Source organism: Diuraphis noxia, unplaced genomic scaffold (assembly GCF_037042655.1).
Source record: "Diuraphis noxia isolate RWA-SAM2 unplaced genomic scaffold, SU_Dnox_SAM2 contig0002, whole genome shotgun sequence".
Classification (NCBI taxonomy): domain Eukaryota; kingdom Metazoa; phylum Arthropoda; class Insecta; order Hemiptera; family Aphididae; genus Diuraphis; species Diuraphis noxia.
Window position 1 is genome coordinate 70,219,516 of NW_028301712.1, and position 19,156 is coordinate 70,238,671.

The 19,156-nt window shown below is 30.4% G+C and overlaps 1 protein-coding gene across 1 annotated transcript; it reads left to right on the forward strand.

The window, feature by feature from the left end:
- Window positions 1-1,968: 1,968 nt before the first annotated feature.
- On the forward strand, window positions 1,969-18,614 carry LOC107173113 (uncharacterized). Its single transcript, XM_015523501.2, has 6 exons — window positions 1,969-2,126; window positions 9,445-9,558; window positions 9,626-10,204; window positions 12,288-13,098; window positions 14,973-15,465; window positions 17,875-18,614. The coding sequence occupies exons 1-6, from the start codon at window positions 2,121-2,123 to the stop codon at window positions 18,353-18,355; spliced, it is 2,484 nt and encodes an 827-aa protein (XP_015378987.2). The 5' UTR covers window positions 1,969-2,120; the 3' UTR covers window positions 18,356-18,614.
- Window positions 18,615-19,156: the final 542 nt, after the last annotated feature.

Sequence of the window (19,156 nt, forward strand, 5' to 3'; positions counted from 1 at the left end):
AAATAATAATATAATTTATTTTATTAAATAAAATTATTAGTATCCCATAAAAAGTACAAACTTCCACAAATTTGCCCGTGAAAAATATTTATCGATTATACTACACACAATCCAAAAGTGTTGGTCAAACCCATCATCAGACAATTATTATTACAACAATGAATATTTGGAAAAATATTCATTTTATTAATAAACCTTTATGTTGTGGTGTAATAAATTTAAATCATATATGATTTAAATCACTTTTGACATTTTTATAAATATATATATATAATATATTACATATTGTATTGTACCATAAAAATAGTTATAGATAAGTCGTCAAGGATTAACAGATAATATATATTTAAATGAAAAGGTTGACGACTATTTTAAATTATTACTTAAACTTTTAGTCATCCCTGTAAATACAAGTATATTACTATTAATTGTACTAGACCTTCGAATAGATTAAAATACGTATTATTGTTCTACAATTTGTTTTAAAAATGTATATGTATAACATACGAAAATCCGCTTGGATCAATAATTTTTATTTATATAATTTCATTAAATCATTCATCGTTATTCTAAAAACAAAATGTCCAGATATTTTGATTAAAAATCAACCCGGTTTCGAAAAATACAGTGCAGGAACAGGAGCATAAAAGCATTACTATATTGTAATATTGTATTGTGAATGTCAAGCTATTGTTTTGTTAAATAAAATTGAAAACTATAATAGCCAATGTAGGATTATCTTATTATTTTATTTAAATCTATAACTTCCTATTATGACACTATTAGTTCTATAAATATTTTCAGTTTTGACCATGAAATTAAATTATCATTAAGTTCGTATTAGAGAGTTCTGAGAGTTTGTACATTTTCTATGAGTCAACATGTTTCCACCTTTAGGGTATATAATTTTAATATTTTTATTTGATACCTATACTTCTAGACTTTGAATTGTTTATAATCTAAATGTAACAAATTGAAGACTCATTGTTTTTTTTATAACCACACATAAATAGCAGTTTCAATGTCAACCAAATATTTAAAATATTTTTAAATTCTAAATTTATTTTCATGATTTATTATATGCCTAAACATAACAAATTTGATCCGTTGAAATCGTGAAGGTTTTGTTTATATGACATTAATACATTACCTGCAAGAAAAAAAATGGAAAAAGTGAATTCAATATTTACACACATTAGATGAATATTTGAACAATAATTTCATCAGGAAATATACCTCTACATTGCGATAATAATGCATTATACTTCCCGAAAAATTAAAAATATAATAATATGTTTAGTTTTATACGTTTTTGTCTTTTGAGGTACAACACCGACGATTACAGACTGCTGTACATGAAAGATTTCGTACTTTTCTCCGATGATGGACTTTAAGGTCAAATTACTCAAATTAAATAATATATATATATGGGAACACTACGTCGGAAGTGATTTTAAAGCACCACGACGGTGATCTCAATGGTCGGGCGGAAAAAAGCGAATCACCGTCTTGGGTAGATACCAAATACCTAGGTAGTAGGTATAAATAAATAATCAAACAAATCGTACAGGTGTCAGCTGGCATACAACACTACCGATATTAGATAGGTACTTGTACTGCAATATTATTGATGTACATTGTCATCGTACCGAAACGGTCTCCAGTCGTCTTTTTCGCAGACACGATAATAATTATACCTACTACCGCTAATAATAATTTACAAAATATGTATAATAATATGCCATAAAAGTGTCCTTGTCTCGTCGAGCCCGTTGCTGAGGAAAAATATAGTGAGAACGCCACCGCGGTACTAAACATACACACACACGCACAGCATCGCACACAATCTCCCTACCGGTTCGCCATCGCACTCTCATCTGCACAAATGTGTTCGTGCTCGAGTGTGTGTTTGTATGTGAACGTGAGTTTTTTTTACGATAACGATATGTATATATTATTGTTTCCTTACCTGTTTACAGCCGTACCTATATAAACAAAAACCGGTATTAAATAATTTTCAATTCCTATCCAGAGACAATTGAGTGCGGTGCTGAACGTGGACCGCGTTCGCATTTTGTTTTATTTATATTTCGTCAAAGTCTCCAGCGGGCTTCTTCGCTATGGCAGTAAGTATTTTCCTTTAACCATCACCTGCATTTTATTGATAACGTATAGTACTTATTATTGTATATACATATAATATAGATAAAGTTAGGTAGAGCAATATATGTCTAAAATTATATTATGATATTATAAACGTGATACCCATCATATGAAACAAAAAAACTGAAAAAAAAACAATTCGTTTGTTTCATACATTTTTTTTTTAAATTCTTATCCAAATATAGACATAACAATTCTTTTCTTTCTAATAAATTTTTCACGAAAACCTATTTAAATTTTTTTTTATTGATCCTAAATACAACTTGTCAGCAGGGGTCATTGATTAAAGTGACTTAATTATTATTTAAAATTATTGTGGAGTTAGTATTTTGTTACATCAATTTGTCAATTATATTATATTTTGTCCATTAAATTGGTTAATTTTAAAAATGTTAAGACTCTTGTTTCTACCGACGTTCGGTCCAAGGGTTGCATCGAGAGTTTTCGATTAATATTCGAATTTACATTGTATATATTATTTACGTTATCAACCATTTACTGATTCGATGTACATCAATACACTTTTAAACCGTCCAGATTTTAACTTGTCATTTGATAAAGTACTTATTAAAATATGAAAATGCTGCTAATAACTACACAATTCAATTGCGATTTCTAACACACACAAAATCCATGTCCTATAGTATTGTTACGAAAATTTTTAGTTGTAAAGTTTAGCTTTCACCGATTTGAGAATTTCTTAGAATTCACTTAGTTGTCATATATATTTTAAATCAGGTTATTCATTTTAATTGAGATTATTATTAATCTATTAACATGTATTTCCTTAAAGTAAAAGGTTTACATATCTTGACAATAAATCACTAAAGCCAATGTTATGTGGGTTATGGGTTAACTGTTATTTTTATTTCAAAGGTTTTTTGCAACAAACATTACACCTTAGACTTACTATTAAGGGCTACAGTGAATGTATAGTGTATACATATGAAAAAACATATTAACACAGTTATCTATGTGTTTAATCTTTTAACAAAATGTGTACCTATAAATACAATATATTGTGATACGTAACATATTTTCTATATCACTAATAACATATAAGTACCCACTTAAATATAATAAAATAAAAAGATTTATGATAGGCAAAGTCATGAATCGACGATACTCTGATTTCAAATACATTAATAACTGTTACTAAAAATAAGAAAAAATTGGTGTACAATGTTTTTTCTTCTGTGGCAGACATTCGATACAACTTAAAGAGAAATGAAAATGTAAATTTTTATTTTAAAATACTGACCAATAGTGATGTTTAAATAGATTAAAAATAAATAAATAGTTTTCCATATTTAATTATTAGGTAGTCAATTAAACATTTCGATTTAAATTATAATACACAATTGCTAATACGTTTCATAAAGTTAAAAAAAAAAATTAACAAATTTAATATTAATGTAAATGTATGACTTGTTATAATGCAGTGATATTATATTTGTATATTATTAGAAAATATAACTATTGATATATCATATATCATATATGTTAGTTAGTGTTTAGAAAGTTCATAATTTAATATAATGAGTACAATTTTCCGATTTGTAATTATTTAAGGAACAATAATTAATACGCGACGAGTATAAATGTTTGATAGGTATATATAATTTATAAAATAGTACTGATGTACATTATTTTTTTTTTTTTATAAAAGTTAAGCAATATTATAGCTAAAAATATAATATTACTAATTAAGATATATATTTTTTTTTATTATCTACCATATTATTTTTAAATTAAACGTTCATGATATATAATATACTTTTGTTTAAAAATAATGATTAGGTATTTTATAAGTTTCGAATGACTAAAAACTAACTAACTAAAAATAACTAAAAAAAATTTCAATTAGTTGATGTGTTATGAGTTTATTATGAAAACTGTTCTCTAGTAATTCAATTATTTTTCAATGGTTGTTTCTTAATACATATATTATAATATTGGGAATTTGCCACATTTAATAATGTAAACATTTGAAATTTTATATTATTGTGTATAATATTTTGAATTCATTAAAAGTTTGGAACATATTTGACCCACATAGTCCATGTCATCAAATTTAGCAACGCACCTTATTATACATCTTGTGTGATTATCACGATAGCGTTGGTGGATAATATCCATATAACTAAATATAATAACTTCTTGTTATGAAATGATTATTTTCCGTTCAGTGAACCACACAATAACGAGCAGCAATAATGGTTGTCAGACCTCTGGATTTAAGGTCAACACTTAAAGAATCGGAAAAAGTCAAAAACTCAATCATTATACTGCGCCCTTCGGTCTGTGAAATACGTAATAGGTGCCTATCTATATCGTGATAATAACTTCTCAAATAGCTCTTTATAGCTGTCATTTCAAAATCGAATGTCCTTTGAACCAATATCTACAGGAACACTTTGAAAAAGATTATTTATTATTATTACTAACTAATCGCAATCGATCATGTCTCCTACCTGCATATTTAATAATAATACGCATAGCATTCAATAAGCAATTCGTATGTGGTTGTTTATCTAAATAAAACTAAATTCATTGTAAAATAGACCATTATGAACTAAATCGACGTGTTTTCAACAAGTATTTTTTGTTGGGCAACGCCTTATACATGTTAAGGCGTCACGGCAATGAGTTATGATTACTCCTACGTGTTTAATATATAATATACATAATACATGTTATTAAGTTCACGGTAAATGTGTGGGGAAGATCTAGGAAGTCTATCTAGAAAGAAATATCATCATTTTCGTGGTATGTGTGCAATTTTAAAATTTCTAAACAAAAAAATAATAATGATATATGAAAATAGTAGGTAATATTATGTGGGTATAACCAATTATTTTGAAAAAAAAAATTTTAAATAATTTTTGAAATTAATAATTTCTAGCAGATATTTAGTATACCAACTTAAAAAAAAATATAGTCAACAAGTTATTTATTACATATATTTATGTATTTGTATATAATATGTAATATGTATATCATAAAGAGGCCACAGACAGAACAGTAAATTTAGCGGTCTTTTGTAGAAATAGTATACTTGTATAATAAATTATGCCTTATTCAAATACTATATCGATTTAAAAATCCATTCTTATAGTATTTTCAAATGTGTATAAATACAATCAATAATATGAAACTAAGTGAAAGAAGCTATGTAAGGCGTCATAACTTAATGTATTTAATGACCAATATAATGGTATCAATATTGTTTATTATAATGAAAACACTTCAATCATAATACAAACCATAATATTAATCTAATAATATAGGTAATTTACTATATTGGTAAAAATCAAAAAATTGTTATACTATGATTATTGAATCATAATTTATTAGTAATTAAAAAATAATATTATTGTAATTATAATTATTCAATTACCAATGGTAATATTACTCATTAGGTAAGTGAGTTACCTAAATTTAATTAAAATATGGAATAGATATTTACATATTAGAACGGATAAAAAATTAGGTAACATCGTCTACATTATTGTCATCAACAATATTATGATTGTATTTACCGATAAATTGAATTTTTCAAACGAAGAATAGTGTAATGAAATACACTCGAATCAAAATGTGTCAAAAACACATGCACGTACTTTGAGTTTAATTTGAATCTATCCGCACGGTGAAATCAAGCAAATAATCGGTACCTGTCTATATTGTCAGAAGATGAAAATTTATTCATAACGATGAGTGTATGGATGAATAGCTATGCCAAAAAAATTAGGGTACACATTTAAATACTATTATTATTTGACTCTTTGGACTTGTAAGTTGATAAACGTTTCGTTTGACGTCGATGACAGACAGTTTGAAAATAAAATGGTCGACTGTGTTGGCAAAACACCTTCGCAGCCGCGACACTGACAAAAAGCGTGTCAAAGTACCTTTATGTATTATTACTATTATAGTTATGTAGACGCGTCTCGTGTGGTGGTCAGTAACGTAACATTTTTGAAATATTTAAAATACATTGGCTCATTGCTTAAAAGATGTGTTAAACCACCTTAGGTGGTTATAATTGTTTTTTACGAATTACAAGACAAATGATAAAATTTCAATTTTTATTGATGTACCTATTATTAGTATTTCTGCAGGGTAGTTTAATACGATTATTATTCTGCACGTTAAATGGAATAATATTATCATGACGTAAGTTAGAATAATTTATTTCGTACCATAATTTCCTCGACGATTGTTAGCACATGTTTCAAATGAAATATTATGTTGTACACGGTAGTATGACATTTTATTTGGATTCATCCTGATTGTGTGAACAAAAGTACAATTATTATTAATTAATTCTAGTGGATGTATACATGTTAATTAATAGAAGAACGTCCATTGTAAAATTGTTTTTTTTTCGTCGCTCAATAGTTCCTTTCTATCTATGCTATATTATAATAACACTTATTGGCAAGCCGGCGATATCGTAGCAATTTGGTTGATTGAATAGAGCTTATATCGCTCCCTAAACCAATTTGCTTTCGTTTCATTTCAATTTCAGATTTACCCGCACCAAGGACAAGGTTCTGTCTAATAACATTAAATTTAAAATATCATCATAAACACTACGCGACACTTACCGGCGACTACAAGAAAAACAAGCAAACTTCGTGTACGTCCATAAAACGTGTCTGGACGGCAATATTGTATTTATCCTTGTCCGAATCACATTTAACATAGTGACCTATGGATATTATAATGGATATTCTTCGTATAAAAATGTTGACATGATCTAAATTTACATACTAGTCGCGTAGTACTCGCGTAACATCTTCATTTTTTTTCCTATCGGTTTTTATGTAATTTATATGAATACATTTAAATAATAATAAAAAACGTTACGATAATATTATGTTCGCTCCTTTTAAAACGCATCCAATAGGTACTTGAAAATGTTCATAATAGGTCATATCGAAGGAGTATTATGAGGGAACAAGGTATTATGGTATTAATGTAAAAAAAACATAACTGGTCGCTTGGTTAATAAAATAATAATATTTGCAAAAACAATATCAGATGTGCTATGATGTAATAGGATGGGTATATATATTTCGATGTAGATTTTTAAGCTATAAAAAAAAAAAACCCGTGGGTAACATTGTAACAAGTTAACACCCTGTTTGGAATCAAAATAATATGACGACTTATAAATTATATTTACTTTACATCGATACACATTCATAATGTTATTGTGTAATAATTAAATATATATATGTATAACTTGTAAGCTTATATAGATATATTTTATATTGGTTGAACTTCAGAAATTAAGTTGTTATAATTATTATTCAAAATCACTATTGTGTAATACGTACCTAAATTATCATACATAATAATAACGTGCACTAGGTATATATATATCCTGAATAATTTTAAACAAAATTACCTTGATAAAAATATTAAGCTTAAGATTAAAAATATAATATGATGTTAATCAAATCTAGTTATAGGTACGTGTATCAATATAATAATATTATGTTACTGTTTTCGGCATATTATATTAATCCATCACAGATCCATTGTTTGTATGGTAATGTGTTCATAACTTTCGCTTTGTTGTCCAATAACAAAATCTATTTAATTAATTTAATTACTTTGAAATTACCTCGATACATATTAAGCAAAGCTAATCGAAAAATGATAACTAGGTATAATGTTGAAACGTTAATCATAATTGAGTTTTTGATGACCTTTGCAATTAATATTTTTTTAAGGTTATAACTATAACAGATACAAATTATTACATTGTTGATGAAATCGTGTAAATTATGCAGCAGTATGGATGTTATGTTCTATAATACATATGTCTAATAATTTATGACCATCATTCGTTAAAATAAAAATATTTAATTAGTTACCTATTTACTTCAATAGCGTAACTGTAACAAATTTAACATTAATTTTCTACAAACTCGGCATACACTGTACTTGTGACTCCACGGGCGTTTATATTTTATATAAAAACATGAATAACAATTGTATACGTATAAAATGCAAAAATGAAATTTATTTTTATGATTTGATTTAAAAGCGATATTTTTAAAGCAATTAAATTCGTATTTCTGTCTTAACTTTTGCAAAATTGGCCTAACGAACTGGCAGAATATCAAAATATTAGTCAGACCAGTTTCCGGAAAACTCGCTTATGCTCTTGTAAACGCTCTAAGTACCGCCACAATTACTCTGGAATTATCCATACAGGTTATAATATCATATAATGTTATTTTATGTGCACAAAAGATAATGTTTTCACCTTGAACGTTCGATTGAACTACCATCTTGGAACACACCACTCTTATTATAGGTGGTCAATTAAATTGAGTTTATGTATGCGCGTGTATGTATGACGTAGGTACATAAATGGTAATTATTATATTAAATTTAAATAAATATGTTAATTTATTTATTTTTAGACATAGGTACTGGTTTGCTTTAGAAAGGGAGGTACTAAATTATTTAATTAAATATAACAGAATGCATATTTTAGTATCGAGTAAATGAGAGGAACGAGAAATTCAATTTTTTTCAAATTTCAAAAATTGTTTAGGTAATATTATTAAAAAAATACTTATCTACTTAAACTGGCCAAAACGGATGTACCTAATATTATGCATATTCAATGCAATAAATAATTTTTGTTCGATTACCAAATGAATTATATACATATTACTTTTAACATATAATTACTGACTTTTCCATCGTATCTTAAATAATACTTAATAAAAATATTTCTTGTATATTATAATTCTGCTTTGTAATTATATCTATAGTTAGGTGCTCAGTTAATCGAAAACATATAGACGCACATCAACCCGTGTCCAACCATTTCAAATTTTTGAAAATCTTTCCCAATATTTAGTATGTAATTTGGATGAATTTCTACGACTGTTTTCAAAATATGTATGATCTTGAATTCCCCGTTATAGAACAAAAATCCTAACCTAATTTAAACCTAACGAATGAGTTTATAATTTTTAACCTTGGGTGGGGCTGAAATCACATTACCCCAGCCCCACCCATTATTTTTGTTCTATAACTGGGAATCCAAGATCGTACAAATTTTGAAAACAGTCGTACAAATTCATATAAATTACATACTAAATATTGGTAAAGAAAATGTTCAAACATTTGAAATGGGTGGGGACGTGGGGTCGAGTTGATGTTCGAAACATATAGGTATAAATGTACAATGAGCAATAATTTAGGTTTTAAAATATATATTAATAATTGTAATTTTATATTTTTCAGTTGACTATTGTGTTGGGGTTGACTATCTTAAGTGTAGCCAACTATGGAAATACTTATGAGTTTTCTGGACAACTAAAACCAACCATTAAACCATTTTCTACAACGACAAACCAAGTAAATTAAACGTTAATGATTTTATTATTTTGTGTGCACAAATACTTACGATTGCAATTGTAAATAGCCATATCAAGGAAACCAATTCAAGTCAGCATTCGGATACAATAGTGTTCCTGCAAAGCCCTTCGGATCACCATTCGAACACTTTAAACAGTCATACCAACCTTACCAACCGTACCAACCGTACCAACCATTCAGGGCAAATTATCAACCGTTTGGACCTTATCCTGGTTACCCAGGGCCTGTTGTATATCCCGGTCATGGTAGTTATCAAGGACCAGAGGCTTACCGTTTTAATGAACCCAATCAGAAGCCATTTGGATTCCAACCATTCCCAGCACCAGCGCCGCCAGCGTTCAATCAATACAAATTTGGACCAGCGAAAAAATTCAATAAAAATTTCCCAGGACTCACCGATTTCAATCAACCTGGCAAATACTTCCAAGAACACCAATTTGGAGCATATCACGGACCCGAATTTTCTTCTGCCATTGTGCCTGCAGAACACAACATTAAGCAATCAAAACCTAAGGAAACGTTATTAGGCAAGCCAATTGAATTCGGATTACCTAAACAAACCAGCTTTGGATTCCCTTCTCCACCATCATTCGGATATCCAGTACCAAACTTCCCACCAATTCAGGTATGACAAAAATTATTAAAAATAAAACATACTATAAGTATGATATTAAATTGCATGAATCCAATTATACAGGAGAGGGCCCTCGAGTGCTTATATTTTTATAATCTCAGACCACTAGACTCATTTCCCTCTTAGAAGTTGTGTAACTTTAAGTGTAGAATTTTACTTACACGTGCTTACTCGTTATTATAATTTGATTATATTTATACATAATATGACACCAACCTATATAATTCCTGGAACAAATTTTTTTTAAATTTTTAAATTAACTTTGTTTTTTGTTAGTTTCAACCATTAAATTATACAGTTCATACTTCATATAAATGGTACATCGTAGTAGGAATATCTCATTTTGAGTAGGTTTATATTTGTTTTTATTAGTACAAATTTCAATTCTCTATTACGATTCGTATTCATGATGGACGTATAATGTTATTATAGTAAAATTATTAAAAAGTGTGTCATACGAAAAAGAAGTCTTTGTTGCAACTCACGTGATGCACCAGTTTGATATTTTTTTACTCGCCGAGGATAAGCTGTAGTTTTTAATTTTAATTTTCACATCACATTACACAAAAATCTTTCATGTTGACCTATTCCACCTCCGCGCTGTCAGGATTATGACGATCCATTTTAAGTGGTTTTTTTTTTTTACAATGCGTAATAGATATAATGAGATTAATAACATTAGCTGTAATGCTTATTTGTATTGTATATTATTATATTATTTACAATTAAATTATATATTATATTATATATTTATACTATAAATTTTATAGTTTGTTGAGCACATTAGGAATATATTATGTATACAGTATATAACAGGACTATTTAACAAATGAAGGAACATTTGTTATAGAAATCTGTTAAATAGTACTGTTATACGTCTTATATCATATTTAATCTATTTTACAAAAATTAAATAACAATTATTATTTTTTTTTTTATCATTGTTGATCAAAAATTTCATTATAGCCATTTATTTATCCAAATTTGTTGACAATAGACAGTTTATAATATAGGGATACATAATATCAAATTACATTATTATTGTTTTATATATTATGTACATTGGAAAATGTAATTTCTAAATTGGGTTGTCCAGCCAGTTCTTTTAAGAAAGAGATAAGGTCACTATGATATATCAGGTCCTAAAAAAATATTTATTTATTTAGATAGATTGTCAGTATACAATTGATTTACGAAGATTTGTTTTTTTCATAATTAATATGAAAAGTTTTCTGTATGCTCATATAAGAATGAAAAATCAAACATAAATCAGTATAGGTATATATATTAGAAATGTTTGATAAAAGTATGAATATTCAGATCGTCCGGTTCGAAAATTTTTAAATATTTTTAAACCATCATTGTGCTTTTTAAGCAATAGAATCTGTATTCATAATTTAATACCAACATTTAGGTATACATAAACAAAATAAGCTAATATAGATAAAATAAAAATATAATTTTCAGCATGACGTTTATATTTCAATAACCTGTATAAGTCAAATGCATTTTCTGCTGAATCATGTTGCCTAACCCACTGCTCGTTGCTCCATATGATCACTATACTGTTGTATACTTATATCAACCAATATTAGCGTATAATATATAAGATAGACATTAAATTAAATAAGAGTTAGAGAACTCAAAACCTAAAAAATGGAAAATGGAATATTCAAAGTATTGACATAACTACTCGATGACTGAATAATTAACTTTTATACAATTTAGTTGAATTTACTAAAACATATAGATATTATCCGTAAATCATTTGATTTATTTATTTAGCCCTCTTGTAAATTATTTCATTAAAATAATGAGAACAAACATAATGTCGTTCAGTTAGAAACTACTGTAGATGAGATCTAAGCCCACTTCCTTTAACAGAAAGGACAGACTTAGTCACGCCAATGAAGATATAAACGCAGGGTCTGCATAAGCATGATAGGTCGTTTTAAATATAATATTCATAATAATTATAACACCAAAAATACAGTGGAATTTATTACCGACTGATAATATTATTATTGTTTCCCATAATATTTTATAATATAAGTGTTGCGGTTTTGTTGTTTAGCCTTTCGTCAGCACCGTGCCATCAGTAAAAAGCGTACCAGCTACACTCGTCCCGGTGAACGCCGTTAAGATCGAACAAAAATTTGGAGGAGCCGAAGCCACTACCTCGGTCGTCCCGTCGTCGTCGGTCCAAGACGATTCGGTAACGGTTGAACAGCAATCCGCAGAGGTCACGAGCGAACCATCGGCAGTGACGCCCGCTGCGGACGCCCAGACCGCCAGTCCCGCTCAGGAAGAAGTCACTTCCGGTGTCTCCTCAGATGTCCAATCACCAGCCACCGAAGTGACGAGCGACAATGAAGCGCCCGCCGCCGAAGTGACAAACAACAATGAAGCGCCCGCCGCCGCCGAAGTGACAAACGACAATGAAGCGCCCGCCGCCGCCGCCGAAGTGACAAACGACAATGAAGCGCCCGCCGCCGCCGCCGAAGTGACGAACGACAATGAAGCGCCCGCCGCCGCCGCCGAAGTGACGAACGACAATGAAGCGCCCGCCGCCGAAGTACCAAACAACAATGAAGTGCCCGCGGCTCAGGACGCCGCACCAGCCCAAGAACAAAGCGCCGCACCGTCGTCAGAGAGCAACGAACCCAGCAACGTTGGCAGCGAGCAGACCGCATCCGTTCCGGAAACACAAGACTCCGCGGTCCAGGAACCCAGCCCCGTAGTGGTGGCCGAAGAAGTAAAGGATACTTCCAGCGCCTCACCAGCTCAGGCTTCAATCGAATCCAGCGACTCGTCCACCGTCAGCGGGCCGGCGAAATCCGAGGCAGTCGCATCTGACAACAAACCCGTGACCGGGTCTGAAGCCGGTAAGTCGGGGTTGATTTATTTTACTCTACTCTACGATCAGGACGTTTAGGGATGACGACTTTGAACATTTCGCGAATTACTTAAAGAGACATTTATGAGGCACAAAATCTCTTAAAAATATATGATATGATATAATAGGTTGTATTGTTTCTATGTAGGTATATTGATGGGTATTGTCATAACTAATTAATACTTTACTGACTAAAAGGCTCAGTCTTGCATTCAAAATATACTTTTTTGATATTTCAAATACTTCTCAAATAAATTTTGACAAGTGTATTTTAAATAGGTATCATTTAAGAGAACTTTTTCTTTACATTTTATTCCAGAATACTAAATACTATTTTTCTTTCTACAGTTGTATTTCAACGACCAATATTTTTGGTTCTTGTTTTACTACTTTAAAAATTATTCGTAAAATAATATTTATAACGCTTTTAAAAATTTAAAAAATTTCATCATACTCATAGATGTCACATTAGTTAAAATGTTTATCTACCGGCCTATAGTTAAAGTTTAACTTGACAATATGGCATATGCTAGCCATGTGATATTTCAAATTCTCAAACCAATAATTGATACTGTATTCTTATTTCACATTTCTTAAAATAATTATTTCACGATATTCGTGACGAACGCTCAAATATTTTAATATACAAAATAAAATACGTACTTTTTAAGTATTTTGAATACTTTTAAAATGTATTTGTATTTATATTCAATTACTTTTGAAAGACAATACTCAAATAATTCGTATTTCAAAGATAAATGAACTCGAATATTTAAATGCGTATTCTAAATACATTTGAAAAGTGTTTCCGACAAAACTGCAGTCATAGTTATCGAAAAGTGCTTTTTACGAGCATATACAACGTAAATGCATTTTGAATTATAATAATTACAACCACTAAGTCGCATTGACTTTCATGGATAATATTATTTAAATGAATCGGTCACATTCAAAAGTTTAATTTAAAATTATTATTATTTGACGCCCGACAAAACGCGTCGTCATTTTGGAGTAATTCGCCACTGTAGTTGCTTGCAAATATTAACATTTTCTACGGTAATTTCAAATTCAATTAAAACCCAATCTCGTACAACATAATATAATAACATAAGACTCCTCACATGTCTATTCTATTATTATATTTTATTATGAAGTCAATTAAAACAGTCGAGTTGACCGCTGGCGTTCAATGACTTACGAAATATGCATTCACAAATAATTATTACAAAGATGATCACCTCCAGTGCGTAATATTATTATTTAATGAGGCCAATGTACCGTTTTTGAATTATTGTTTATATTTTCTTATAAAATAATTGAATATTATTATATTGTTCAAATACAAAAAAAAAAACTGGCAAGTTTGACATGTCAGGTCCTAAATACGCCGCGGTAAATATGATTAATCTTTGTTGGCACGGTTTTATGCGTCATAATGATATTTGTGCGTAAATTCATTAAAAATTTGATGAGCATCAGCGATTGTTATCATATTTACAATATCGATCGTGAAAACTAACAGTGTGAATGACTAAAAAATACAATAATATATAATATTTTTATTATCATTATAAAATGATTATTTTAATAAATTAAGATTTCGTACGATAATGATTAATCTTTATAGCTCGCGGTGTTATATTTTATTCATGGGCTTACTTTTTGTGAATTTGAATAAATTCATAATAATCATGATTTTAACAAACAATCTATTCAGTATTCACCACAAAAGATATATTATTATTATTATGTTCAAAGATCGTTGTCCAACAATATTATTTTGATGACTGTTTTTGTTAATTTCACATTATATATTTGAAGACAACGAAAGCTATAAAATATGCTTATCTTGATCCCATACAGTGAACTTGCCTGGTCTACCCATCGAACTGCAGAACACTCAATTTGGACCAGTTCCCGTTTCAGACACATCGTCTTTGAGCCAGTTCGGCTTGTCCGGATTCCCGTACTTCGGACAGTCCGCCGGTGCCCAACAACCGTCGTACTACCCCTTCTTCGATGCTCCAGGTTTATCGGAAGAAGAACTGAAGGCATTCACGGCTAAGTTAGCTTCAGAGATCCCGCAGTCGGTACAGGTTTTAGGAGGCGCCGCAAATCCGGAAGTAAACACACCCCAGCAGGGCACCTCTATCAGCAATCCATCTGCTGAAATCGCCACCCTCATCGAAAGCGTAAACGAAGCCAAGAGTCAAAATAAAGCCGTGAGCGACGAGAAACAAAAAACTCCCGATTCGTCAACACCATCAACATTGTCCAGCACCCCAAAAGTACAGTCAAAATTCAACTCCGTACAGATAATCCAAAACGACCCGTTCAACGGACAGTTGCCTTTGTTGTAAGTATACCTACCCTTTATGTATTTATTTGTGTCTGCGGTGGCGTACCCTGCAGTGGGAGAGGTTAGAGGATTATATCTCCACCCTCCTACGTTGACCGATAAACCTCCTTATTTGTGTCTTATATAGATATTACAACCACAATTCATATTTACATGTATATAGTCAAAACATCCTCTCCCCAAACCATAGAAAATTCATGGGCACATGTCCTAGTGCTTATAATATCCATGATATATATTATGACCGGTTCACCTAGTCAATTTTGAGTGACATATTCAACGGAATTTGAAACTCTTATATCGTTGTAAATACATTAGAGAAATACACACCGACATTTAGTCCTCTGAACAAAACACATCCTAAAATGCATGCAGTTATATATTCTTAAAAACAAACAAAATTGCACTATCTTAATTGTAATTATTTATTATGAAACAATTTTTCTTATTAAATAATACACTAAAATTTATATTCATAACTTTAAGCTTTTTAATTTTTGTGTTCTGAATAGTTTCCAACACGGGGAATAAAATAATAAATGCGGGTTTCTATAAATAAAAAGACGTTGGTCTTGTTTTTATACATTCTGCATGCACACGGTACGAAATAATAAAAACTTATTTTTTTTTTTTAAGTAGTAAGTTGGTTGCTTAAGCGATTTTTATACATTCGTAAAAAAAATAGTGGTAATAGAAAATATTATGCACTTCAACAAACAATGAAATCTCCTAATCTTATTACGTATAGTTGTAACCTGAATGATGAAATTTATTTATATACCTACACGTTATTATTCAGCAATACATTTAATGAACTCGTATAAAAAAATATTTGCGAATGCAGTTACTTCCGAGCCATACATGTACAGTGGTATGATCATAATATTATAATTTATAATAACATTGAGTATATCGTATGGTAGTATATACCACGAATTAAAATATACTGGATACCCAACGACCTATATGAACTGCTATTTTTCTTGGACCCAAACTGACTTGCCAAAACAGCTGTTGCAAACTACACCTAGCGCTTGTTATCATATTAGTAGCAACTTTTACAAAATAATTTACCGCCAAATTGGAATTAAATAAACAACCATGACAAATTATATTCGTCAATTCGTCATGTTAATTACTATCATTGGACATTGTTTATAACCAAGAATTAAAATAGACGTACATCTTAATTCATGTTTATAACTTAAATAGATTTCCCATTTTTCATTAATCCAAAATATTTTTTTCATTAAAACAAAAATGAGTTGTTGTGTTCCACTTTGTGATTCTAAAAGAAAAAAAAGTACTTTTGGTGTACCTAAAGATTTAGATTTATGGAAAGTTTGGAATGAAGCTTTAGGTTTTACATTAAAATCTAAATCCCGGATTTGTGAAAATCATTTTAAGCCTCAGGATATAACAAGAGAATGGATATCAGGCCAGGGAACCAACAAATATACAGTATATTTTTAATTAGTTTTTAAATTATTGTTTTATATTATGTAATATTTTATAAAAAAAAAAACTATAAAATACTTTTAAGATATGTCTAAAACAACCAAGACTTAAAAATGGAGCTGTCCCCCAAAAAGTGTTACAATTGCAGCCAATAGTCGAAAACAGTATTGAACCAGATATAAGCCTGGATATAATGAAGTCTACAAGTACAATTTCTGACTTAAATAATGAACCATTAAACAAAAAACAAAAGGTTTATATTATTAAATAATTAAATGTGCATTTTTCTTTTACTACCTATTAATACTTACCTTTCACTTAACACTTTATCAATCCATTTTGTCATAGTAGAATATTTAGAATGGTCAATGGTGCCTATTAATTGTTAATAATATTGCAGATTACAGTAATAAGAAAATGCATGAATGTTTTAAATTAATCGTTCAAAAAAATCATAATATTATTTGTTATTTATGCATAATATTTTAAATTTTAAATAGTCAATCCATTAGTAAACATTTAATTCCCTTGGAGCGCTAGTGCACCTTTGCACATTGAAAGTCAGTTTAGGAGCGCCTTATCATGTATCGTTGGGTATCCAGTATATTTTAATTCGTGGTATATACTCATATACTCAATGATTACATCTATCTATATCGTGTACGTCAGGGGTGCCAATACAATTATTTATGAAAAGCCGCATTAGAAATCTGGAAATTATGTTCGCGGGTCATCAAAATATTTCTGACGCGTAGGTAAAAACCATTGAACGAAAACAACAATTTACAACACAATAGAATACTTATAATATTATTGTTTTTAAATTATATTTTTTTTTCGTCTTCGGGTCAGATAAAATTTGTCCACCATTTGATGACTCCTAGTGTGCGTCATTATTTTCTCATAGTGCCTTTTCTGACGTTTAAAAATCGTATCTACCTTTTCCAGATATGACCCGTCCAGCGCCGCCTCGCCATTGGACACTTACAAGTTCTACAGCCACCCGTCCGTGTCCGCGTGGTCATCTAAAGCCTCATTGGCCTCTTACTCGCCCGAATCTGCGTTCAGCAACTTCGGATCCCAATTCAATCAAGGATACTTGGTCGAAGGTTCGCCCACGCTGACGCCGCTCACCAAGACTGTCGTGCAATCCGGCCAGACGCCACTTTCAATCTCGTCCCCAGACCATCCGCTCCATAGCCAGGTGTTCAAATATTCGCAATCGTTCGTGCCATATCCAGGACTAGTGTCCGGCAACAACGCCGCTGCTTACCAACCCTCCGACGTGTCGTCGTCTACAGCCACACCAACCGCGGCCTCTGTAACCACAGCCGAAGCCACCGCCGCCGACGTTTCCGTCCAGTCGACTTCCGCCCCGGAAGCCGCAGTCGAGATCAGCAGCAGCTCTCTGGCCGAAGAATCAGCTTAAGGCGTCCACGATTTTCTTCCCGCCATTCCCTTGCTCCCGGAAATGGTCACTTTACTTACTTTCCTCGTTCTTTCTTTAACAGTCCATCCAACATTGCATCTCTTGAATGATCTATATTTGTGCCATGATGTTTGACGACGACTGAACACCGCGGTGATCAGTTCGCAGTACCGATGATCAGCAGGGTTGTCAGTCAATTCCAGGAGACTATATAAATACATAATTTTTAAACCTATTGTAATAAATTATTGAACAATAATTGTTTTATTTTTTTACACAAACGTATTTAAATAAAAACTACTGCGTATACAAAAATAATAATAAAATAATTTTTTTCTTTTAAGCAATTAACACGTTGACTGGTTAGGAAGTAATTATTTTACAAGCACGTCATGAAATGTTTTTTATATATGTATACTATACTTATTGTACATACTTATACTACATTGTATAGGTAAGTATATAAAACACAATATTATATTATACTAGCCGCCTAGCCACATTTAGGGTTCTCGTCACTAAAATACAATATTATAATATTATGTTATACATTACATTATACCATACTCGAATATAAATTAATATGTACCTAGTTTCTAACTACACTGAAATGTGCGCTCGACGTCTAAATTATTATTTTAGGTAGGTACTTGTTTGTTATCATCACATAGTTATCGTGTTTAGCTCGTGATTGATGATCTATTTTGGGAAATATTTTAGGAAATAACTACCCTTTGCAAGACATTTTATATCATATATACTAATATAATATCAAATAATATATTAATACGTTGCTGGCTT

Excerpts from the sequence above, each read along its gene's own strand:
- LOC107173113 (XM_015523501.2), top strand. Across the intron at positions 10,205-12,287 it reads CAAACTTCCCACCAATTCAG|CCTTTCGTCAGCACCGTGCC; the intron begins GTATGACAAAAA and ends TTTGTTGTTTAG. Across the intron at positions 13,099-14,972 it reads CGTGACCGGGTCTGAAGCCG|TGAACTTGCCTGGTCTACCC; the intron begins GTAAGTCGGGGT and ends GATCCCATACAG.